The sequence below is a fragment of the Besnoitia besnoiti genome (genome assembly GCF_002563875.1).
Source record: "Besnoitia besnoiti strain Bb-Ger1 chromosome Unknown contig00014, whole genome shotgun sequence".
NCBI classification, from domain to species: Eukaryota; Apicomplexa; class Conoidasida; order Eucoccidiorida; family Sarcocystidae; genus Besnoitia; species Besnoitia besnoiti.
In genome coordinates, this window is record NW_021703916.1 from 827,644 (window position 1) to 852,338 (window position 24,695).

The window sequence follows — 24,695 nt, forward strand, 5'->3', positions numbered from 1 at the left end:
CTTTGCCAGCTCCGCTAAAATGTTATTTTTAACAGAGGGGCGTGCAGGACCCTCGCCATCTTCGTTGTTAATAGAATGAATATGCCTTCGGAAAGTGTAGTTTCAAGTGTAGGCAAAGTAACACCAACAGCGACGCATCCGCTGATAGTGGCTGACTTTGCCGACCAGCAGTACGCGTGTTCCTATCTGCCTCTCAGTTTCACCTGAAACTGAACAGCGCGTAGGGAAGACGTTGAAGCAGACCGGCCCACAACTGGACCAAGCTCCAACGACAGCGCCTCGGCAGTTTCGTGGTGCGCGCCAGCGACTGCATGTGGTAAAGGCAAAAAGACAGCACAAAACGTTTTCTCGCTTTGGTGTGCGATGGCGCTTCCTTCCGTAGTGGTACGGCCTTTCCGGTCGTGCCAGCACTTGTCACTCGGCCTCAACTGGTCATTCGGTGCAAGGTAAAAAGAAGGTACTCAAGTCCGCCCGCTGGGGCTCGATACCACGAACCTTTCGCCTAATCACTAGGTCGAGAGGAGGGCTCCAGCTGCGTTCAAAAATGAGGACACAACGTAACACCCAGTTGCCACATTGCCGAACAAGCCCAGGAACACAGGAATGCAGACAATACAGCCTACAAACCCGGTGCAACTGCGCAAGACCGGACCGACATCAGGCTGACTCAGCGTCACAGGTTGTTTGGCCGGAGGTATATATGTTTGAGCGAGGACAGCCGAACATGAAAAACGTGCAAAACGCCCGCTTCCATCCGGTTGACACCCGCGTCGCTCGCCCGGTGGTGCACGGGTGAGGCTCCGAACCAGAAAGACGATGCAAAAGGAATCCAGTTGCATCATTCTCTCAGTTCTTTATGTCCTAGCACCCCGGGAGAACGCCCCAGGCAGAAAAAGTTGCCAAATGTATGCTCTAACACCTGAAAGCCTAACCCAGTAGTTAGCGCGAATGTGCGAACAACCACTATGCGCGATGTATTCACGAGAACACAGCTTCGCACAACGTGCGAATAATTAGCTGCTTCTACATCCTTCAACCGCGTTCGGTTCGCTTTCCGGCGCAGCGGTCTGTATTAGGACTCCACAATACTCGTTCACTGGCGCCCCCGATGCAGATGCATCCAACAAAATGGAAACACAACGTAACACCCAGATGCCACATTGCCGAACAAGCCCAGGAACACAGGAATGCAGACCATACAGCCTACAAACCCGGTGCAACTGCGCAAGACCGGACCGACATCAGGCTGACTCAGCGTCACAGGTTGTTTGGCCTGAGGTATACATGTTTGAGCGAGGACAGCCGAACATGAAAAACGTGCAAAACGCCCGCTCCCGTCCGGTTGACACCCGCGTCGCTCGCCCGGTGGTGCACAGGTGAGGCGCCGAACCAGAAAGACGATGCAAAAGGAATCCAGCTGCATCATTCTTCCCAGTTCTCTGTGCCTTGGCATCACCAAGCTTGCGCCCTCGGGCGGGAATGGTAAGCGATCGCCTCAACAGTCCAGTGTCACGAACACGATAGGGGCCCCCCTTTGTGGACCGTCGAACACGAGAGTAAATCGTAAGAGCTCAAGTTCCGAAGAGAGATGCAGCACGTAGGAGCCGAAGCCCATGCACAGAACAGCCTGGTGCAGTTCGCCGCCGCTGCCAGGCTTGCCCTTGAATCGCACGTTCGAGACGCCCAGGCGTCTCGCTTACCGCGGTAACACCGTACGACAGAGCCCCTGCAAAATCCAGGAGCTGTCACTGATGAGGAGGGGAGCATCACGTGACAATTGCAGAAGCTGTGTACATTGTTATGACGGTTACTAAGTTCCTGATTATCGCGTAACTATTGAGGCTAAGCATACACCGTGAGGAACCTGAGCCATTTCCTTAACTGGATGTTCTGCGAGTGTGCCGTCGCACGGCTGCGGGTCCGTGTCCGGCGCAGAAATGAAGAATGGAACGAGTTCGCTGCTGTTTGGAAAGCAAAAACAACGGATGAGACAGCAGAGTTATGAGAAAGGGCACGGGATGCTCAGTTGCACATGGCCAAACCTCGTACAGGCACTGCTGTGACCGGAAGGCGCCAGCGCCGCCGACCAACCTTTCCTTCTATCCATTCAAGGATGCTAGAAATGTCATTCAGTTTGCGCTCAAGGCGCCGATGTAGAAGAGAAAGACGCAAGACGAATCCCAGTAGAAAATACAAATCCTAGACAATGAACAAGAGCCCTCGTAGGAGCAAACCGTATCGCTGGCTGTCCGGTGAAAAGGGAGTCTTGATTCTCTCTGTATATGTATCCGGACACACATATGTAGCACTCTGTTGCGAGATCTAATCCTCCTCAAGACAACACTACCCTCACGCATGCCTACAGAAGTGTTAGAGACGCGACTGCGACACGACAGACCGTCGCATCTGCTTCACCCCTCTCGATTCTCAAAACGCCACAGGTAGGAACAGAGGCTGCCTTTGATCCAGATGAACAAACGAAAGAGGTAGCGTACGCCCAGGGATTCACGCGCACGCAGATATCAGCAAACGGATGAGACAACTCGCCGACATGTGCGACACTGTCTCTGTGTCTCGATGGTTACATCCACCTACAGAAACATGCATGACCGAGAGAGCAGTTGCAGCTTTTCACGTGCGTCGCACCACTCACTCCTTTGCGAGTAGCTCTCGAGCTTGCAGCCAGAAGCCCTTTCGCCGCACCCTCCACGCATGCACCCACACGGTCATGCAGAGATATCGCTCAAGAAGCGACGAATCGGACTAGCTGGCTGACGAAAGACGTGTCTGTGCTCGAACATACAGATGAAAAATACGCACACACATGCACATGCTTACGCGCAGGCAAAACACCACCCAGCGAAGAGAACCGCGGCAACTGCCGCTGCACAGGCGGATCAGCGTGCGCGGTCATCACATACGAGGCGACGCCGCTTAGTACTTTTGCCTTCCGGACCACCTGTCGCCCCCTGCGTTCCAGTTGCCTCCCTCGCTGCGGTCGCCCATCCAGGTGCGGCCGCCGCCGGCGCGAAGGCCACCGCGGCCGCGACCGCGGCCGCCGCGCCCTGCTCCCCGGCCGGGCCCGAAGCCGCCGCGCCCTCCGCGCCCGAAGCGACGACCGCCGGGGCCTCCCGCGCCGCCGTCGCCCTCGCGGTCGCGACCGCCCCAGCCGAATCGGTCACCAGGCCCATCGCCGCGCTGAAAGCGGCGATCGTGCGAGAGAGCGAATCTGTCCACACACACACACGCGCAAATCAGGTTGATTTCCAGACGTAAACAAACGATTCGCGCGAGCAACGTACGCCCCACGCACTGCGCAGACGGACGCGGCACACACATGGGTATGCGCCCACCCAAAACTCGAACACATCTTCGTCTGGCAGGGGCACGAAGACCTCTACGCACGCGGTGACTAAGCATCGCCACGCAACTATGGAAAACTCAATGCAGCTGAAGGGATCCCGCAAGGCACTGGACCTGAACAAGCGGCAGGCCGTGGGGACGCGGCCGGCGTCCACCGGAATCGTGCTTACTTCGGGTTCTTCATGTTCAGAGTCAGCTCATTCTGTTCGACGGCGTTGTTCAAGTTCTCCGCCAGAGTCGAGGCGAGCTGCTGCAGGCGCGTGCGCTCCACGCGGCTGATGAGGATGAACTGACTGCTCTCGTCCCAGCTCGCGTGGATCTCCTCGTTGATCATCATCTGAAGGCATCGAACAGGGAGGGCCTCACGCGGCTCACGCAGGCGACCGGAGACACCGACAGCGCGCCGGACAGACACGCTCACGCGCCCTCAAGAGTGCTTGGCCACCGAGCCAGCTGGCTGCCGCACACGCCAGCCAGCGACCTTCCAACCGGCGCAAAACGCCGACCATGAAAATCCGCCAAAGACAAGAGGGCTACCACACACACGCCACTATTCTCCCCTCCCCAGCCCCTCGCCGTCCTGTCCCGTCGGTGCTTCATGACGATTCGGTCTTCCAGCTTCCACGCAAACACGACTGCCGCGATACTAAAGTTGCCTTTTAGGACGTCAGCTTACCTTGCTCACGATGGAGTGGACAGTGCTCTCGGGGAGCTCGAACATGCCGCACAGCTGGGAGATAGAGAACGAGTCGTAGAGCGTCAGGTACTGCAGAAAACGCAGCGCGCACAGCAACGCGCACACGCCAGGCTGTGTGTCGAAGGGACTGGGAGCTGAGTGGAGGAGCGTTCCGTACTGCGAGAAATAGAATCCTATGAAGACGCGCGAAGGGCGCGGCCAACGTGTGCGCCGCGAGCATGTGCGTGGAGCTGTGAAGAGGCGCCGCGAAAGCCAAGCTCCTAGCGAACAGCATTCGACTACGAATGCCATCCCTTCCTTGTCCTCTCTCGATGAGCCGACACCGCTCGACGTACTGTGAAGATGTAGGTCCGCATGGCTTCTTGCTTGACCTTCTTCTTGAGCATCTCCTGGATCTCGGTCGCGTTCATCAGCTTCTCCCAAATGCCCAGACTGAACACGAAGCGGCAGCACTCCTTCCAGTCGCCCTTCTGAAGTGCCTTAGTGGCGGCCATGATTGTCTCGCGGGCGTTCTCCGGAGGCCCCAGGAAGGCCTGACGGTCGTAAGTTTCCAACATGCGGCGGAAGTGCTTGCTGATAGGGCGCTTGCGGTGCTCAAACGGGTCGTGCGCCATGTGAGGGACCTCAATCAACATCGCGCAGCTGCACACACGAAGAAGGAAGGGTGCGGTGGACGGGCCTTCTTTCGGCTCGCCTTTGTCTCTCATCTCATCAGGACTGTCGACAGCTGGCATCACAACCGAGCAGGACGCGCCTGCGTCCAGCGACGCGTATATATATATATATATGCATATATCTATGACACCCCACACGGATACACCACCCGACGCTGGACTCCCGCACCAACAGACAGATGCCTATACGCACACAGGCCTGAGTCCGCATGCCTGGCCCCGAGTTCTCTCACGCGCTGCTCGCCTTACATGTTGTGTGCGCCCTCGATGAGCTCCATGCTGATGTGCATGTGGTAGGGCAACAGCCGGCGCTTCTCGGCGCGCTCCTGCTCAGGCGTGCACTCGACGTTCTTCAAGTTGGACAGACCCTGAGCCAGCAGCTCCTTGTGCTTCGGGCAGACTTCAGAGAGGCAAGAGTGCGCCTCGTTGATCAGGCCGTTGCGGAATGCGCAAAGGCCCAGCTGCACCAAGTCGCGGTTGTACAGAATCTGCGTCTGCGTGTCGGTCTGAAGCGCGAGCTCCTGAACGTTTGGTGTGTGCAGCAGGTCGCGGGCCTTGTAGTAGTCGTCATGCAGCGCGCGGCTGTAGGCCAGGTGAAGAAGCGCGCGCGTGCGCTCCCGCGGACTCTCTGCAAGAAAGCAACACGACAGACAGAGAAGCATGCCTCTGAAGCGGATCATCCCCGCTTACAGGGGCAAGTCACAGAGGAGAGTTGCCATACTGGCACCAGCCCTAACCGACGATGTACAGAGGCACACTTAGGCGAGCCCACAGGACACGCGCTCGCGGAGAACGCCGCCATGTGAGCGCCTGCGCATTCCACCTTTCACCGGATGCGGCGAGGCCGCTCAGGGCTGCAGAGTACTTGGAAACTCACCCGACTCGAAGACAAGGTCTGTGAGGCACTGAACAAAGTCCGAGGGTTTTGTGGCCTCGTCGGGCAGCTTCTGCGCCACCTCCGCCGGCACCCGCTTGCGGATCAACTCCCACATGCTGGCGGCAATGAGGTCATGCCTGAGCAGAGAAGGAGACAACAGAGGCAGAAAAGACTTGCAGCCCTTCCTGCGAGACCATGCCCTGTTTGGGGTGGGAGATCCCACATATCCACACAAAAACCGCGGCTCCAAAGGTGCGCCGAGTCCACGAACCCCGACGAGAAGACTCTCCCCCCGCGAGGGACATCTTGGTTGACTTTTCGCACTTTTTTTTCAGGCGCTGTGGACGCGCGCGTCCGTTGTGCGCGACTGCGCTGTGCCTCACTTGTAGTGCATGTGCTCATTAATGCGGAGTGCGAGGGTCGCAGCTTGGGCCTTGCAGCGGCACCCAGCCAAGTGAACCCAGGCGCGGCAGAGGACCGCCATCATGTCGACGCTCTGGCCAAGGCGCTCCTTGTATTCCTCGGAGTGGACGTCGGTGAACTGGAGACTCTTCATCAGTTCATCGTCGAGTCTCTCCACAAAGCTGGTGAGAATGCCCGCGGAGACGGTCTGCGCGTCGGGCGCGTTGACCGCGGCCTCCACGGCGTCGCTGGAGGTGACGATCGTGGGGACGAGGACGTAGACGGAAAGGCCCTGGGGCTTGCCGCTGTCCTGCGCCTTCTTCACGCCCTCCTCGAGAAGCGAGAGGACGCGCTCCAACTGGTGGAATACGTCCAGCCAGATGGAGCTCGTCAGGCAGGCGAATACGCCGCTGGTCGTGTCGAACTCCGCGCTGATCAAATGACCGAGCACCTCCAGCTCGCTCTGCGGACCTACGAGCGCAGCGAGCTCCGCGAGTCTCTTGAGGATGCGCGTCTGCTCGAGGCGATCCACGCCGCGGCGCCCGCGCTTCTCAGCCACCATCAAGACGCGCTTCCGGATGATGTCGCTGTTCAAGTCGGTCGTGTCGAACAGGCTCTCCATATCCTTCACCGAAAACTCGGGCGCGCCTGCCTCGCCGCCGCGAGGCGTCGTCACGCCCCCTTCGTCCTTAGTCTTCGAGGAGACGCGCTTCGCCGTCTTCTTCTTGGCCGTTTTGGACTTCTTGTCGCTTTCGGAGCGCAGACCCCACTTCGCCATCGCGGCCTTGTGCTTGTCTGTCTCCTCGCCCGAAGAAAGCGAAGACGCCTCGGAGTCGGACCACTCGCTATCGTCGTCGCTGTCCTCCTCAGAGTCCTCGTCGCCATCGTGCTTCGCCTTGCGCTTCGGCTTCTCCTCGTCACTGTCTTCCTCCTCAGAAGACGACTCATCTGAAAGCTCCGACAAGTCGCTGCTGTCGTCGGACTGCGCGCCACACACACACGCGCAATCCGCAAGCGCTCACGAACCCAACACCGCAAAAACGACGCCACGACGACGCGCGCCCAAGAAAACGCATCACCGACGCCTACAGAAGACGCACATTTCGCTGTACCAATCGGTATTGGAGGTTTGAAGTCGCTCTCCCAAGAACTAACGCACATTCTCCACGGTCACAGTCGCCCTTCGAACCTTCAACGCGTCCGGTTCCTCCTCTCTGCTCCCCGCTCTCGTTCTGCTGCGAAGCTCAATACAAAGACGGCGGAAGGGCCGTCGCTCCACCCCCACCGAGCAGACTGCTCCTCCCTTACGTCGAACCCGTCATCGTCATTGCTGTCGCTTGACTCGAACTGGGAAGGGTCGGCCTTGCAGGCGTCTACTTTGTCTTGCCACTGCTCGTTCGTTTTGCGGACTTTGGCGCGCAGCGTGTTGAAGGCCGTCGCCTTCGCCTTCGAGAGCTTCTTGAACGCTTCCTTGTCGCGGTGTTTCTCCTCCAAGAAGCTCTCCAGCTCCACCAGAATGCGCACAAAGAAGCTCGGGAGACCTTCCTGATCGACGATTTGCTGAGACTTCTGCAGCGCGCGAACCAGACTCTCGTAGTCTGCACGAAACCCGGGTAAAAAGCGACAGCAACTAGGCAAGCGTTCCGGCTCCGCGACAGCACGCGACACGAAAGACACAGCGCAAATCGGCACACGCAGGCTCATGTATGCATTCTTCCTCCAACATACACATATATATATGAATGTTATGAATGCAGATGGACATGCGTAGGCAGCTGTGGGAACAAACACAGGAGCCCTACGGTGTCGGACGACCGGCACCGATACACCCGCAAAAACAGCATTTTTTATATTTTATAGATGTGTAGCTGTATATATATACTCAAATACGGAGACGTGCAGGGAGACGCCTGCGGCGACTGATGCAACTGAGGCGCGGTTTCATTCGTCACAGAATCAGGGCAGCGTGTGCAGACACGAAGGTTTAGGCGCCTACCCTTATAGAGCTCGGAGAAGTCGGCGATTTTCATGTGGTTTTTCATCTGGCGGATGATCTCGCGCATGGCCGTCCAGCGACGGTCTTTGAGCGACTTCACCACGCGCCCGCCTTCGTCGTCACTGCTGCTCGTGTCTGCCGCAGCCCATCGCGAGGCAACCACGGGGCGGCGGGCGGCCTGAAAAAAGGAAAAAGAACAAAATGCCGGTCCGAACTGGCAAGAACTGTCTCCAAATAGGTCGCAAGTGGCGCGAAGCCCAGCTCAGCAGTCTTTTGTTCAGCGCAGCAGACACCGGATTCCAGCGAGGCGCGGCGGAGGGACTGATTACACCCACGAGAAAGCAACTCCTCTACACGCGGACCAGACACGCCGCACAACAGCGCAGGTGCCGAAGAATTCGCACGCAGACTCCCTGCTTCGCAATGTCGCATGTGCGCAGTGCACGCAGGAAAGGACGTTCTGCTGCTGCGGCGACCGGCAAGGCAGACTCTGGTCAGCGACAGGGTGCAGGAGACACAAAGGGGACGGAGCGAAGCAGCACCACATGAAGACTGCCTCAAGGCGAGGAAATGGCGGAGGAGCGGACACTGCACCCGCGACAGCACGCGGAAAGCACTGAGAAGAGGCAACCCGGGAAGTGAATAGATTTAGGGACTCGATACGTGCCTACACGGGATTAACAACGACAAGCACGCGCCTGTCACGCGCAGCACGGAGAGGAGCGACCCGCTTCAGTCCATCCAACAGTGGTTCACTAGAGGAAGCGGATTCGAAAGCGCAGAAAAGAATGCACGCATGCACCAAACTGGCCCCCTCTCTACACAAAACAGCAGAGATCCCCCTGGAGTGTAAGAGACGTCATCTACCGCCAGTCACGTGTGTGCAAAGGACGGTAGAGGTCTTCAGGTGCTCCCCCCTTTGCTGCCTGAGGCACGACACACGGTGCTACAGAGCGTGTTCGACGCAAGAGACTTCAGGAAAACAGAAGAACAATTGGAGATCAGGAAGACGGCGCGACAGACGACGAGGGCGCCCGCATGCACGTGTGTCCCCCCCTTCCCGCCCCATCCAGCGTTGACGGCTGAAAGTACAGGGGCAAGAAAACAGAAGAAACGCGTTTGTCGCCGTTTTCCAATTTTAAAAGAAGAATTACCTCGCCGCCGGCTGTGCCCTGCTGAGTCTGCTGTTCCTGTTCTCCCTCGGACTCAGAAGAAGTGAAGCCCGACTCCTCGGAGTCGTCGCTCCCTGCCGCCCAGAACTTGGACTGCATCGTGGAAAGAGAGAAACGGGCTAACGAAGAGACGGGAGAATATATAAGAAATCACAGAGAAACGCGGGGAAACGAGGACAAAAGGGGCAACGGGGGGAGAAGAGAGAGAAATGGCGGTTGGGAAGGCCAAGGAACTCGGGAGTGCGAATCACCCAGTGGGCGAACAGCTCGGCTTTTCTTTCCTTTCGACGGACCAGAAAACCTTTTACGTCCTCGTGTCTGTGAAATGAACCACAGAGTGTCTGCCCCTCAGGGAAACAACAAATGGGAGAGAACAGCACAGCTGAGAGTGAAAGGCACGCACAGGAAGACTGGAGCAGAAACGAAACGATACAGAGAGAGGGAGACAAACTGCGTGGACACTGGGCAAGCGTCCTACTGTGCAGAGATCATACACAACTGGATAAGTGCGGCAAAGGGGTGACAGACGGACGAAAAGAAGGCCGACAGAGCCGAAAAAGATGACAAAAGGGGCAAAGAAGAGATCAGATCTCAGAGTTCCCTCCCCCGAAGACGACGTGACGGCGCACAAGCGAACTCGATTCCTTTTCGCCCTATGCGGAAAGCAAAACGCCGGCATAGGGGGCCGCCACTTTTTCTACGGCATGCAGAGGAGCACACGCTTGGCAATACAGAAAAAACCCGAAGTATGTCCACCACTATATTTCTCCGCTTTCTTGCAGCATTTTCTGGACCCTACATTTGCTTTTCGGTGTCTCCCGAATTCCTCATTTTCTGGATTGGAGAAATGCCTTCCCACAGAGAGAAGTCGAGGCCGCCTCCCATATAAGCCGAAACCCAGTCACCCCACAACGTGACAGACAAACGAGGTCATCTGAAGCATAGACACATCCGCAATGGAAAATGCCCATGCTTTGGCCTTCCTCTTTCGCACTATGCTGTCTCGCTCTCGGCAGACATCGTTCGGCGTCTCGCGCTTCCGCTTCTCTCTGTATCCAGTCACAGGGGTTGGCCTTGCGGCCTGCTGTCCATGATTATCCTTGCTTCTAGCCATTCTTGAGGCGGACCTACGCGCATGTCTGCGTCACGGCGATAAAGAAACAGCTTGTACGCTCTTGAACAAGTGGTTAGGTCTTGCCAGAGAAGCGAATGGGGCGGACTCTGCAGGCGAGGCTTTGCGTCTTGGCTTCGTGGCGCGTTCACGCACTATAGATGTTCTACACATCCTACACGAGTCAGTTCTTTGGGTCGGCGTTAACACAGGGTGTACTTCAGACAGGCTATTGATGCAGAAAAACGTGGACAGGACACACACTTTATTAGCCTCTTGAACGGGAGTAATTGCTTCCATGGAACGGTACGCCACGCTGCTGCCGAAGAAAGGCACGTGCCACGCCTGGGAGCGGATGGATCCTGCCGCTCATTACTCTTGCAAGGAGCTGCATAGGCCCGTCAGCCTCGAGCACAGCGTTCTTCATGAGACAATCACCTGAAAACACCACTGTAGAGTGACGAACATACGCCACGCTCAAATTGGAGAGTGACGGCAGCAGTAAACTTTCCCACAGTTGAGTTTCCGTAGACCGGAGTCTGGATGAAGGGCAGATACCCGCTGAGTTGCAGGCAGGTGAGGCAGTCTCACTGCAAGGCTGGAGAGGAGCACACAGTCTATATTCTGCTACGCCTGCTCGACACGTCTTGAGGGGGCTGAAATGGACTCAGCTTTGTTTCCGTGGTGTGCGCCGTGCTGATAAGGTTTCTCCACGTGACGCTCCATACACGCATCGTCGCTGCCGGGAACTGTTCAGGGCCTACCCCGCTCCGACCATCGACTCTTCAAAAGGGATTATACCCTATGAGTTTAAGTCACTAGGTGACCTGGTAGGTGTTGAAGCATCGCCTTCCTCGTACTCGGAAATGGCCCGTACAATCACTCGTGTCGTGGGTGGGCTGTTTCTGCCGATGCTTGCATACTCATGAACAGTACCACGCACGACCTCCCACTCGAACGACTTGCCGAGCGATCAGCAAGCGTCTCCCATGAGAGGAAGATGTGAGCCACTGCCTTGCAGAACCTGTCCTCTCCCTCGAGAGAACTTCAAGGCTGGTTTACAGCCTCGCATCTCACACCCAAGCGGCTACGCTGGTCACTACGTATAGCTGCCCTGGTTTTCTGCAAAGCCCCTCGTACCGTCCTTGCGCTGCAGAACCTCTCGGTCCCCCCAGCAGCAGCCCTGAGCGCATTGGCGCGGACGAGCTCGCTAGAATGCGGAAAGCCTAGACGAGTGAGACGTTCTGTCGAATACAGAGGCGTGGAGATCGCTGTGTCACGCACGGGGGCCACATCATCGTTGCGGTGAGCGAGACTAATCCATTTAAGAATGGCGGGAGATGGCAGGAGCTCCGTCTAAATCGCCTCAAGGATGGGACTTGGCAAAGGACACCGGCCTATCACCTACTGCTCTTGTCGTGCTTTCGCTTTTTCGTCTGACGCTGTCGTGATGCTTACGCTCTGTTGCTATTTGCAGCGGTGACTGTGTTTCCCGCGAGCCCTCTCTAGGCTTGTTTGCTGCCGAACGCGCAGCATCACCTCTCTCCATACCTAAAAAACTTCATGTCTATCCACTGTGCCGAGAGCGCAGGTCTGTTTCAACGGGTTTTTCACCTTCCCGCTCTTTTCTGTGGGCGGTCACCTCCGCGGTCTCCGCTGGCGCCTCCCCCCCCACCGCGAGGACGCAGAGTGCCCTAGGCCTGTGCGGATGCGCGTCTCTCTTCCACCCTCGCTCCACCGCTACGTTTTCCCTCGAACTCTTCAAGCAGCCTTCGTTGGCATAGATTGCAACTTCCCTGTCGAGTCTGAAAACTCTTCAACATCCGTTTTCTCGACTGGTGCAACCTCGGGGCTGCTAGCCGATGAGGTCACTTCGCGGCGCCGCGTTCGCAGTCGTTGAGGCACGTCAGGCAGCTGAAACCGAGGCCTCAACGAGGACGCATGCGCGCGGCCCGAGGAGGCTGGACGATGTTTTCTTTTTTTTCTGAGCAAGATCGGCGCTTCATCTTTCCCTGTTTTTCTTGTGAACTGCGGCCTTGCATGCTGAAGTCACTGTTGGGGGTCTGCCAGCCGTTCCTGCTTTCCTGTTCGTTTTTCCGCACGGACACAGTCAGCCAGCGAGACCAGACAGCTGCCACGTTGAGCCTCGATTTCACCCTCGACGCGTTTCGCAAGTCTTCACATCTTTTTCGAAGCTGAGAGGACGGATGCAGACACATTCATATACGCCGGTCCTGCCTTTTTCAAGGCGCCGCATCTGGGTTAGGCGTGAAGACGATGCAAGGCAGGCGTTTCTTGTATCGGGCAATGCCCAGGCGCCTCCACAGGTGATTCCGAATGCAGACTCGGAAAGATATATGTATGTATACGATTTTAACGTTTCTCTTCTTTGCCACGCCTATGAACATACATATTCCGCAGTCTCTCTGGAAGCTCTCTCTGAGATATCGTTTTCCAGGACTTTTTGATAGGCGGCGTGGCTGTCCGCGAGCGGGTGCCCCGCTTTTCGTTCAGAGCGACGCGCATGGCGCCTCCGTTTTAGGGATGTAACGCCCACACTCATCTTTCTGCGGACGCACTCTTTCCTGCCTTCTCTCTGGGCAAGCAGGAATCCTTTCTCCCCCGCATCCTTCCTCAGCTAAGACGTTTCAGCCCTTCAAGTTCTTGAGCTACGCGTATAGGCTGAGAAGGATACCGAGCGCGACCAGAGAGCAGATGGAAGGGCATGCATCTGCTCTGCCAGAACTCACCTCTTAGAGCGAGCGTCCTAGAACGACGAGAGCTTTGGGTCAAAACGCATGCGTCTCGCGCCGGGAGCAAGTCAGCATGCGAAAGCGACATGACGGCGGGGCGGACCCGCCAGCTTTACCTCTCCCTGACAGTAGTCCGACGCAGAACCAGGTTGTAGCGCCGCACATTGCTCCCTTGCCTTCATCCCCCCCGTTGTCTTCTTCGTCGGCGCCGTCCTCTGCTTCCGCTCCCTCTGCATCCGCGTCATCATCAACTTTCGCGCTTGCATCACCCTCTGTGGCTGAGGCCGCATCTTCTTCATCCTCTGCGGCCTCTGTGTCCGGGTCCTCTGCTTCTGGAGGCCGGCACCCAGCTGGCACGGCTTCTCTTGCTTCGGTCTCTCCCTCCGTTCTTCTCGCGGAGAGCCTTGCCTCGTCTTTGCCGTTCTTGCCGCATTCCGAGGACTCGTCGTCTCCATCGCCGCGCACGTCTTCTCCCGCGAAAGAGGAAGCAATGAAAATGCACGCCGGCGCTTCCGCTGCTTCTCCCCCTCTGCAGCCTGCCGGAGACTCGCGGGCCCCTGGAGGCTACGACGAGAAGCCTCACGACGCTCTTCTCCCCGCCCCAGACCGGGAGATTGGCTCGTCGGCTCTCCTGCCGCCGTCGGTGACTTCCAGCGCTGCCGCAGCCTCCCCGCCAGATGCGACCTCGCTTTATGGCCAAGCGCAGCTGATGCGCTCGGCCTCCGACCGAGGGGAGAGGCTGAGCAGGGACAGTCGGAGCCTCTCGCGCTCGATGGCCCAGCCGCGGTGGTCGCTGGGACCCTTTGGAGCCCAAGGCTTTCGCGCCGCGGCCGCGGTCGCGGGCGTCCCCGCGCTGCGGCTCGATAGCCTGCGGAGAAACGGAGACGAACAGGATGCGGAAGACGACTGGGTAGAAGCGGGCGATGGAGCCTCGGCCGCACGCGCTAGCAGGGATGGAGAGGAGCGTGGCAATGCGACGGAAGAAGAGCCAGAGGATGAGAAAGCGAGTGAAGACGGCCGTGAACACGATACGGTGCTCGAATTCTGCGGAAGCGGTGCCGACATGCCAGACTCGATGATTCTGGTAAGCGCCGCGGGGGGGGGGGGGGAGGGAATCGGAGGGAGGAAACGCGCGGGCGGCACCCGCCAAGTCAGACCGCCGACCAACTTCTTCACTTTCTATTTTTACAGACAGACACGCATATAGCTGTGGGCCTATCCACTGCGTTGCATTTCTAGATAGATAGCATCATAAGGGACTTCTCACCGCACTGCTCGCGCAGCATTTTCTTCTTTTCTCCTTCCTGCCATGTCGCTGATTCGCTCTTTTCAGGGAGACGAATCCGACGAGGCCTCGGAGGAGGCAGTGAGCATCCCGCCGCCCGAGGGCGATGAGGACAGCGAGGCAGAGAGCACGGCGCCTGAGTCGCGTAAGTTTGCTCTAGGCGCGTCTCTGCGCATCTACAAATCTACTCTCCTGCATGCTCGCGGATGCGTTGTCCGCTCTCTCAGCTCTGTTTTGGTAGCTTCAGCGGCCCGCGGAGGGTTTCCCGCGGCATCGTCGTCTCGTCTCGGGATGCTTCTATATTCGTGTGTGTAGGTGCCTGCGGGAACTCACGAGCGGCGCTTTTTCAAAGCACACGCATATGTGTGTCTTGGGGCGGCTTGTTTGCTTTTTTGCTCGTGCATCTCCCTCGCTCTAAGACGTTTTAGTGGACGCTAGGCTCCCGAGCGGCACGCTGCGTTTGGGGTTGGGACCTCCAAGGCCCAGCGTCTTCCTGGCGTGGCACGCGTCTCACGTGTCTCCTGCCCGTGTCCTCTCTCTCGTCTCAGTCTCTCCGGAGGATATGCTGTACGAGGGTGGCGTCCATCCGCGCCGCCGGAGTGCTTCAGACGACTCCGTTGCCGCTCTCCAGGGCTTCAACTTCCTCTACACCAGTGCACTTCAGGTGAGGAAGGGCACAAGTGGAGAACGCAGAGGCACACCAACGCGAAGAGGGGGGGGATAGCGCGCGGAAACTGTTTTCCGTTGGATGGGGTTCGAGTTGTTTTCGCCGTTCCCTTCGCGGCCTCACGGTCTTTCGAGGGATTCTGAAGATGGAACCTCTTTTCTCTACAGCTCCAGTGAGCGAGCCGATTCGCTGGCAGGCGACAGAATTGGTGACTTGGGAGAAAGAGGAAAGGCGGAAGAATTCGCTGGGCACGCGGTATAAAAGGCTGCATGACTCCGACTGTGGTCGGGGTCATGCAGCCGGCGGGTGTTGTATGCATGCAGAGGGCTTCGCGTTTTACGTGCTTTTATTCACTCTTGCAGTCTGCGGCGTGTGCTGGGACGGCTCTGTCTGTTCAGAAGTCAGGCATTTCGTGTTGCGGCTATTTGAAGAAGCGAAGTCCGAACAGATTCGCAGGATGGCAGCGGCGCTGGTTTGTGCTGAAGGACAAGCGTCTCTTGTACTACAGACAGACGGGGGATCGCACGCCGGCGGGGCGAATCGATCTGGAGCTCGTTAAAATCAAAATTGAGGTGAGCGTGCCGTCCAGCAAGCGCGCCTCACAGCCTCGGCTGCCCGCTGAACGCAGACAACGTTACAGATGCTTGTATATGCGTCGAAAGAGGGTGACTACCGTGCACACTAGGCGCTTGATGTGTCTGCGTTGGACAGAGGGGGGTAAGGGGCGGGCTCAGTTATGCCGCTGGTCAGTTAACGAGCTGCGTGAGGACCACGGAGCTGATCAAACATTGACTGCGATGAGCAGTCAATGTTTTCATGTGTGTGTATCCGCGTGGAATGGCGAGGCGTGCACAAATAAGAGACTATGCGGGCGGGGCCGGCTGGAGGAGTCGAAGTTGTGTGCGCTTTCGCAGGCGGGTGGCCCTTCCTGCTTTTTTTTGAGAGCCCGCGAGTAGCCAAGCGCAGTTTTGAGGGTTTAGGGTTTAGGGTTTATGAATCCCTCAAAAACCAGATGAGCGCATACGTGCGCGGCACACTTTGCAGGAAAGGTGGTCAAGCGTGACGACTGACTTAAAACTCCACGACTTTTCCAGGGCAGACGTGCATCGCGCACCCTGGAGTATTCTGGAGTTTCGCGAGCGGGCATCGTGTCGTTTATATTGGTCTGCGATTTATTTTTGGAATCTATTTTTCCGTTTGTGCGGTGCGCAGTGCCTCTGGGATCCGCGGCGGTTCCACGGTGGCCTCCTCTGCCACAGCAGCAGCCTGCTGGAGCCCTCGGCGGGCAGCTACTCTGTCGCAAGTAAGTCCCGGTGGCTCGCCCTTTTGGTCTGTACTGGTTCTATGAAGATATCTGGTTTTCTCGAAATATCCTGGCATCGCCTCACGTAGAGACGGGAGGAGCGACGCCTGCTGCATCAGGGGCACGCGTCTAACGGCGATAGAGACCTTCCGCCTTTAGAGAATGTCGGCGATTGGCGCTTTCTGTGCATGACACTCCCGAGGGTTTAGGGTTTAGAGTCAAGCATCTTAGGCAGGATAGTAGGGGAGGGCTGGGCTGCATGAAGAAGGTAAAGGGGTAGCGGAACTGCTCGGGTGGCGTCTTTCTTTATTTCCAGGTGGATGGATGGAATTGATTTGCTGCGGGAGCGGTCCGAAGGGTTCGCAGCTCGTGGGGGCGACGAACGACCTGCAAAAGGAAGTTCGCTTCCGTTTGAAACCCGTGGGCAGCAAGCGCGTCTTCGAGCTCGCGGTAAGCTTCCATCGTGCTGCGGCCGCGTCCTTAGGCTTGCGGAGGAAACATTGTGTGCGGGCAGCTGCACCGAGTAGATGGAGATGAATCCGTATATCTGGGTGCATCTTTTGGGTACCAATGTATATATACATACATTGATATGTATCGGGCCATGACACGCGTCCTCACCCCGTTCTCACAGCATCTTCCATTTATCCATACTCACATACATATATATATATATATATATATATAAACTTGTGACTAGGTGTAGACACGTAGACATGTGGCTGAGCCTGTGTGTCTGTGCACTTCTAGCTCTCGACGCACATGTGCGCGAGCGATTCGTGTCCCAGAGTGATACTCGGCCGTGTCTGCGAGTCTTTTGAGGCGGTCTTGTTTTACCGGACTTTTTGCCTCCTAATTCCTGGCTTGGCTCTCTCCAGCAGGTGAAGGCCCAGTTTTTCTTTGCGAGATTTGCCTAGCGCGTGTGCCTCACCTTTGCTTTCGGTTTTTCGTTTCTCCGCCGTTGCCCGCCGCCCCACACCCGTGTGTCTTCACTCTTGGCGTCCAATTCTCGTTCAACTCGTGTGCTTGCGAGAGCCCACAAGTCGCGTCCAGTGCGCGAGCTGTCACTTCGCTTTGGTTCACAGGGGCCGTACGCCGAAGTGGTGGAGTGGATCGACAAGTTGAGGCAAGTCGTGAAGGCCTGCAACGTCTCGGAGCGCGACGTCTGCCGCGTCACTAGGCAGAGGGGCTTCTGGAAAGTCGAGAGGATCTCCCCGGCCAAGTTCGAAGAAGTTGTGGACACGGGAGATATCATTCTGTTCAGGTAAAGCTTCGCGTCTTGTCCTACGCCTTCGAATCTCCGCTTTCCGACCTCGCGCCTCCTCTCCTGCCTCTGTATACATGCACCTCTGCGCGTCTCCCTCTCGTCTGCGCGCTGCCTCTTCGGGTTGCCTCTCCCTCTGCTTGGCTCTGTCATGTTGGGTGCTTCTCCGCCTTGATGGGTCGTGTCCACGGGGCTCCACAACTTGATTTCTGCGGGGGGTTGGTTCGTCTGTGGCCGCCAGCAGAAATTCCACTACATCGCTCCCCTTCTGGGCACCACGTTTTTCTCGTAGGGACTTCTGTTGCTGCGTGGCGGCTGGGTATTTCTCACCGGCGGCCAAACGCGCCGCAAGACACCGTCGCTCTGCGCCGCGTTATGGATGGGAAAAAATTAAGGTTCGATTACCAGCTGTACGAGTAGCATGGCATGCACTGTTTAGGGTTTAGGGTTACAGTAGTCATTTGCTTCCCTTCTGTGCCTACATTCGAGAATCTCTCCTTCCGCCTCGCTCGAGTTTTTGAGGCGACGACAGGCGGGTTGCCTTGCTCCCTTGGGCGCTCGGAATGGGGCGGCGGAAGGGCCGCTTTTACGTGACGTGACGCCGTTGTGGACGCTTTTCTGCGTTGCAGAACGAAGAAGTTCCACGCGCAACTGCAGCGCGCGGTGACTCGAGGGCACTACGACCACCTTGGCATGATTCTGAGGAGTCAAGAGAACGCCATCTTTCTGCTCGAGAGCATGGGAGATACTGTAAGAGCAGACATTGAAAACAGAGGTTCTTCACGAGCTGATCTTGGTATACGAAAGGCCTGCCAGTGTAGGCCGGCAGTATATTGAGATTTAATTGCATGCAGATGTGCCAAAATGCTCCACAGACAGTTTGCTGTGTAGGTGTTTACACAGATGGTGTATGCTTGTGCCTCGCAGCGGGTTAGGGATAATCGAGACTGACGAGAGAGAGAGCAGGGCGTACAACGTGCCCTTGAGGAGTCGATGCCGAGCCTCAGCATGTCCGCGTTTCCCTGGTTCGCTGTTCGTGTATGCAACTTCAGGGGGTAATTATGACTCCGTGGAGGACCTTCGTCCAGGCCAAATGGTACACGGCCTATCGCAAGTATGTTTTCCGCTTTTTCTTCTTTCCGCTTCCTCAAGGATTTCCGTCTCTGGCTTTCTTCACTTTCCTTTTCGCGGGAGTTCGCGCGAGCACCTTCATGCGTACAGATCGGCAAGCTTGTCACATGCATATTATGCCTTTCTGTAAACAAGTAAATGTAGATATGCATGTACGCTTGGTTGTCGCACACGCGGTTCGATGTGGTCGCGCATGTATATACGCGCCTCAGGGCGCTACTCGCACTCGCGTCTGCAATTCAACTGAGGACATGCTTGTTTTTCATTTCTCTTTCCGCTCTCCGTGCACAGAATGGTCTTGCGTCGCCTCCGATGGCCGAGGGAGCAGAAACAGCTGGACAGGCTCCTCGTGTTTCTCAAAAACGTCGTCGGAAGAGGCTATGAGCTCACGTTCAAGAAGCTGTTCGCCAGTGGCCTCACCCCTTCGGGTGCGGTGAAGCGGCCCTGAACATAGCTGTGACCGGCGCCGCATATTCTGCAAGGGGGGACGTTGCTTGCCAAACGCTGCGTCGACCCCCGCAAGATGGACGGCCTGCCGAGGCGTGAAGGGGCCCTTTTCTCTTGTGCCTTCGCTAAGCGACCCCCCGCAGTCCAAGCGCATGCACGTATCTCGGGGGATGACTGGAGGCAGTCTATAGAGTGCGGGGTTCACTGCGCGCAGGGACATGCAGAAATCGAAACACACTTACTGACTTGTGCACAGACGCCGACTTTTACTCTCACGTGTATATGTCGGTATATGCATGTCTGAGCCCGCGGGTCGGTTTGCCGTTGGCGCCGCGCTCTGAGATTTTCCGCGCAGGGCCGCGCGTACTTGTGGACATAGTCGGCCTCCACGTGCTGCGTGTCTTTGAATTCAGCTGATAATCCGGATAAGGGCTTTTTCTGCTCCGAGCTCGTCGCGGCGGCTCTCAAGGTACGTCCAATTGAGCGCCGGGCCTCCGCCGCTGTCCCGCCGGCAAGCGATTGAGTTATCCACAGGCGAAACGATACGGCCGCTTCCGCATGCGTACAAACGATAGGCCAATAAATAGATACATCTATATGTGAGTCGCAGCTCCTGCATCCGACGCACAGTAGAACGTGTATGAGTTCGTCGGGTTGGGAAGGCTCGCGCGTCATTAACCTCTCGAGGGATGCGATAAAACAGTCCTTGTTTTCTCCTCAAAGCCGCTCGCAGGCTGACGACAGGCCAAAGCCTCATTCTGAGCGCTTTTTGAAAAACACATCGTGACACTGCGGTTGTGGGGCGTCCGTGCGTCGGTGTGCTTCAGGAGATTGGCGCTCTTCCTGAGGATGCGCTGTGCGCGCGCTACTGGCCCCGTGAGTCTCCCAGCTATGCTACCTTTTCCTGCGTTAGATCATAACCACTAGTGTATTCTGTGCATCCACAAATGTAGACTCAACCACTGCCGGCTCACTCGGATCAACGTGCTCCTGAGGTTGCGGCCCAGTCTGGAAGCAAACAAATCATAATCGTGACATGGGAGAGTTGATAGCCCGCGTCTCGTGTGTGCCCACACAGGAAAGTACCCTGTACAGTTTCATCGGCATGCTGTTTCAGGCTTGGCTCGAGTTAGGTCTCGGTGGTAGACTGCCGGCACTAGTCGTGTTTCGTGCGGTAGATACCTCGTTGGGAATGATGCAGATGTTTGCTGGAAAGGCAGAAGAGGTGTCTATGCTTGGCCTCTTTCGTTGTTTCAGTGCGCCTTTGCCTTGTCTCACTTTTGTCGCGGTTACTGGGCAGGTGCTTCGTGCTGCCCGTCACTTTCTTGTTCGTCTCTCGCTTGCTTGCCTTCACAGAGAGTTTCGCGGCAGGAAGTAATTTAAAGCTCTGTGACGGCTACGAGCTCGACGAGGAACTCATGGTTGACTTTTGTCTGCGCTCGGCCGGAAAAAGGCGCCCGCGACTCAGAAAGAAGCTCGAGGGCCGCACAGTGCCGCTGCCAAACCGGAACAAGATCGAGGAGTTGCCGGATAATGCCTCCCCACAGGTGGCAGCCACTGGCGAGTCGTTGGGCGTTAATGGAGCGTCCTTTTTAGGCAGCGCGGCTGTTCAGAGAGAAGAACGCGCTCCAGCCGAGAACACGCCGCTGGATAACGAACTCTAAGGGAGGAATCGCGAGGGAGAGGCCAGCGAAGCGTGGTCGGGAGATGCGGAGATGTGTGCTTGGGGTTCCGGCGGCGAGTGCGTGTATTCGTGTTCGCATGATGGCGCAGGGAGAGAACGCAAGACAAAAATGTAGCCGATCATTCGAACTCGGGGAGTTGTCTGTAAAGCAGGCTCACGTATATGCATTAAAAGCACAATCTGTTTTGTTTCGCGTTTCGAAGGTGTTGCTGGAGGAATCGGCACAAGCCAACCCTCACAGCGTGCTTGGCTTCAGAAGAAAATTCGTTCGACGCGTGTGCTATGGACTGCGCGAGTCGCGCAGAGACAGAAAACTGGTTTCGCACGTGTGTTCAGAGATAAAGTGTGACTGTATCGGTTTGCTCACGATATCTATATATTTGTGCCCTCGGCCGTGCGTTTTGAGTTCGCTCCAGGGGTTGGATGACCTAGTGCAATTTTCAGGGTCGGATCAGAGAAACGCAGAAGCGTGTTTGCTCTTCTACAACTCAGTTTAGGCAGGAAAAGGCGAAGTCATGCAGGGAGAGAAGTGGGGGGGGGTTGGGGGGGTTTGAGCGATGGCGAAAGGGACAGTGCGTGCGTTTCGTGGAACACATTGTAGCGAGCTGTATCGCATTCCGGCTTCTTTTTTTTGCGCGCGGTTGCGCAGCAGGGAAATTTTATTCTTTTGCCGTACTTTCCGCTTTTTTTAGCCAGGGCTTTCCCTGTGACGCGCTTGTGCGCGTGTGAGGACGCCTACGGCGATAAGCCGCCATCGCTGTGTAGATCTCGAAGGGTGGTGGCTCGCTTGTGCTGCATCTTTTCTTCCAGGGAGTACTGGTGCAGTGGCGCGCCTTGAGAGTGCGAGAGTTGTGTTTGTTTCTGTGTCTTGACCTCCTACCTAGACGTGTCCAGGCTCCACGTGGCCTGAGCAGCGCGTGGACAGATATGCCTAACAGTCTCGATGGAAAAATGCATGCGTGTGGCGTGTGGCTTCTCTGTCGAGCGGCTTCTGTGGTTCAAATCACTGTGTATAAAAGGAGTGGTCAGGTAGACTTGCAGGTAGGCGATGTGTGCGCAAGCGGTGATGCAGGCGCCGCTACCCACGAATTGTCAGGCATCAAGTGGATGAGGAAATCGGCTCGCTGGGGCCAAGCCTGCATGCCGCTGGAGTTTCCGTACTTGAATCAGAAGAGGAATCTCTGTCAAAAGCCATCATTTGGCGCCAGACTCCCCCGAGGTGGCTGCCTGTGCTGGCATAACAGGAAAACGAGAGGGACATGTGAAGGGCGGAAAGGCTGCGCAGTTGGTGAGTGGGACGCTGGTCCAAGCTCGCCCCGATCACTGCAGACGTGGTCTCTCCAGAAACGTTTCTCCATTGTTCATACAGGCAGATGTACATTTGTGCATATCGATGTGTACAGACCTTAGGGAGCACTACAGGTTTTCTGGCACCGATGCTCCTATGACAAAGTTGTGCCCGAGCCGCAGGTATGGGTCGGTGCGTTGTGGCCCTCACTGGCTGGGAGTGTGCCAACCCTGTGTGTATTTTCCGGACCGCTGGGATGAAGAGTTCATTCGAAGGACACACTCGAAATGACCACTCAAAAACTGGCGGGAAACCACTTTGCTCATGCGTCGCTACGCTGATTACCATTCTTTATGCCCGCTACGAATACCTAAAAAGCCTATGAAGTTTCTTCCGGATGTCAGCGTGTGATATCGAAGGGAGTAGCTGAACACGAGACGCAGCAAACAGAACACAGTCAACAGATTTTGTGAATGCTGCACCTTTATGCCCGTGGGAATGTGTCAGTTTTTTTTTTCCAGGCCGGATTTGAAGGCTACTGCGGTTTGGTTTCCGCCGAAAAATCTGGAAACACCAACGCCGACCGGTGCAAGTCTCGCAGGATAGAGTAACCGCCACGTACCGTGCCATCTCCATGCTGAACATAGGTGGAAAAAATGCAGGATTGTCCAACTTCTAGTCTTTCTCGTGATCTGGGAGTGTAGAATTCACCACTCGTAGGCTACCTGGGCGTGGAGAATTATTGACCCCACACGGAGGGGCTGCAGGATTCAGCGACCTACGACCACTTGCACAATAACAGTACCTTTCTCGACGGGTTGCGCAACTGGAAAAGTTTCCTTACGTGAAGTGCGTAAGTGTTGCCTCGCCTTGGTATGCTGGATTTAACGCACGATCGCTAAAGACAGCGGCATCTTCTGCATCCCCATGCCTGGTCATGAATCTTCGGGACGTTTCCGTCAGTTTGTTATGCTGCCGTCAAGCGGGCAGGATTGCTTCCTCATTGGCTACGCAGGACACTGAACACCAAACTCTGCGTCAGCCGAACAGACAGACACAGAAGATGAGGGACTGGCCCGTATTTCGTGATGACGGTTGACATGCCTGGGAGAGTCGGAAATCACACCACGCGCGCACTTCGCTACCGGCGCGAGGGCCTTCTTTGAGAGGTTCACGTCCTGCATCGTGGGAGAGTAGAATTAAAAAGGTTATAGATATGGAGCGCAATGATTTTTGCCTGCTCAGCGGGAGAGGATCGACCCTTCAGCAAACAGCTCGCACGCGCTGCACTCCCTCGTCCTCCAGCGCAGCTGATCTTGTCAGAGGTCAGTCCGATGGGAGTGCTCGTCGAATCACGCCGTTGGCAGGATGAGTTGGGAATTCGTGCGCTTTGGATGCCTTTGAGATCCGCAGACGCTCATGCATGGCTTATGAGTGGGCGCATATTCTGTTTGAGATTGTTGCAGCATCTGGGGGTAAAGACGCATACGTCGGCGAAGAATGCCGCATTTATTCCTTCGTCAAGCACGCGGGTTCATCCGCAACAGGGGAAGTACATCTCGCGCGTGAAACAAGCGGCTGTCCCAAGTCTACGGTAGCTCACGAACTGCCTGTTTCGCCAGGTTGGCTTACCGCGTTGCGCATCACGGGCGTGTACGCGTGCGTGGCTAACAAAAGTCCCTGCGAAAGTTAGAAGAGTAGTTGAGAAAATTGCGCCCTCCGGTATGGTAACTCTTAATATAAGACCAGCTGTGTGCCCGATCACCAGGACTGGTCGTTCGTTAACACGCGGACGATGTGGAGCACACTGTGATGGTGGCAAGATAGCAGGTATCGCTTGTATAGCAAGGACCGCTGGTTGCGCGCTGTTGCGTATGCATGAAATATGCACGGCGTACGCGTGTGGGCGGATACTCCAGGCGTGAATATCAGTGCGTAGTCACATCGCTATGACAAACACATCTAAAGTAACCAATAAAACGTATTTTGCCGCTGCTGTGTGTAAGGAGGGACAGGGGGGGTGGGGGGGGGGGGGGGGGGGTGGAACGCTTGTAGTGCAGAGGTCGAGATTACCGCTTGGCGCGAGTGTTTCTTTCATGAGTGTTCAGGAACGTGCGTCACACACCGCGTTGTCACGAGACAGCCAGTCCCCCATATGGACGGCGCTTGACGCGTCTTCTGGGATGCTCTCGCTGGTGTAAGGATCCGTCTTGAGTGCTCATTTGTGTGGGTGGCCTCGATCCATTCGGCTTATAAACCAGAAGCTGCAAATATGAGTGGAAAGTACTAGGACAGCCAAACATGTTGTTAAATGACATCCCGCAAACCCGGTCGAGGTCAACCACCAGACACGGTTGTGTGTTGCTCGAGCATGTGGTTAGAAATCGTGCAAACACGCGGGGGTGGCGAGACAGCCGGCCGCGGATGTCCTAGCTGCGCGTTTACCACCAGCCGATCGTGCAGGCCGGTTCGCCGCTAACCCGCAGACACCCAGGGCGAAGCCGTGTCTCTCGGACGGGGGGGGGGGTGGCCGTTTCATCACGTCTCGGAAGGCGCACATTTTTATTTTTCGGGGGGAAAG

At 56.6% G+C, this 24,695-nt stretch overlaps 2 protein-coding genes across 2 annotated transcripts; one reads left to right on the forward strand and one right to left on the reverse strand.

The window, feature by feature from the left end:
- Positions 1–2,934: 2,934 nt before the first annotated feature.
- Positions 2,935–9,280, reverse strand: BESB_025990 (putative eukaryotic initiation factor-3, subunit 8; the record flags this gene model as incomplete). The annotated part of the gene is made up of 10 exons (XM_029361279.1): positions 2,935–3,229; positions 3,534–3,700; positions 4,040–4,129; positions 4,396–4,702; positions 4,984–5,362; positions 5,612–5,748; positions 5,995–6,995; positions 7,322–7,611; positions 8,010–8,187; positions 9,164–9,280. 10 exons carry the CDS (start codon positions 9,278–9,280, stop codon positions 2,935–2,937), a joined length of 2,961 nt encoding a protein of 986 aa, XP_029215634.1.
- Positions 9,281–13,118: 3,838 nt separating this feature from the next.
- Positions 13,119–20,806, forward strand: BESB_026000 (uncharacterized protein; the record flags this gene model as incomplete). The annotated part of the gene is made up of 13 exons (XM_029361280.1): positions 13,119–14,129; positions 14,379–14,475; positions 14,879–14,994; positions 15,396–15,569; positions 16,210–16,300; positions 16,617–16,750; positions 17,386–17,564; positions 18,194–18,314; positions 18,617–18,678; positions 18,987–19,123; positions 19,556–19,611; positions 19,970–20,018; positions 20,499–20,806. 13 exons carry the CDS (start codon positions 13,119–13,121, stop codon positions 20,804–20,806), a joined length of 2,535 nt encoding a protein of 844 aa, XP_029215635.1.
- Between the last annotated feature and the right edge of the window lie 3,889 nt (positions 20,807–24,695).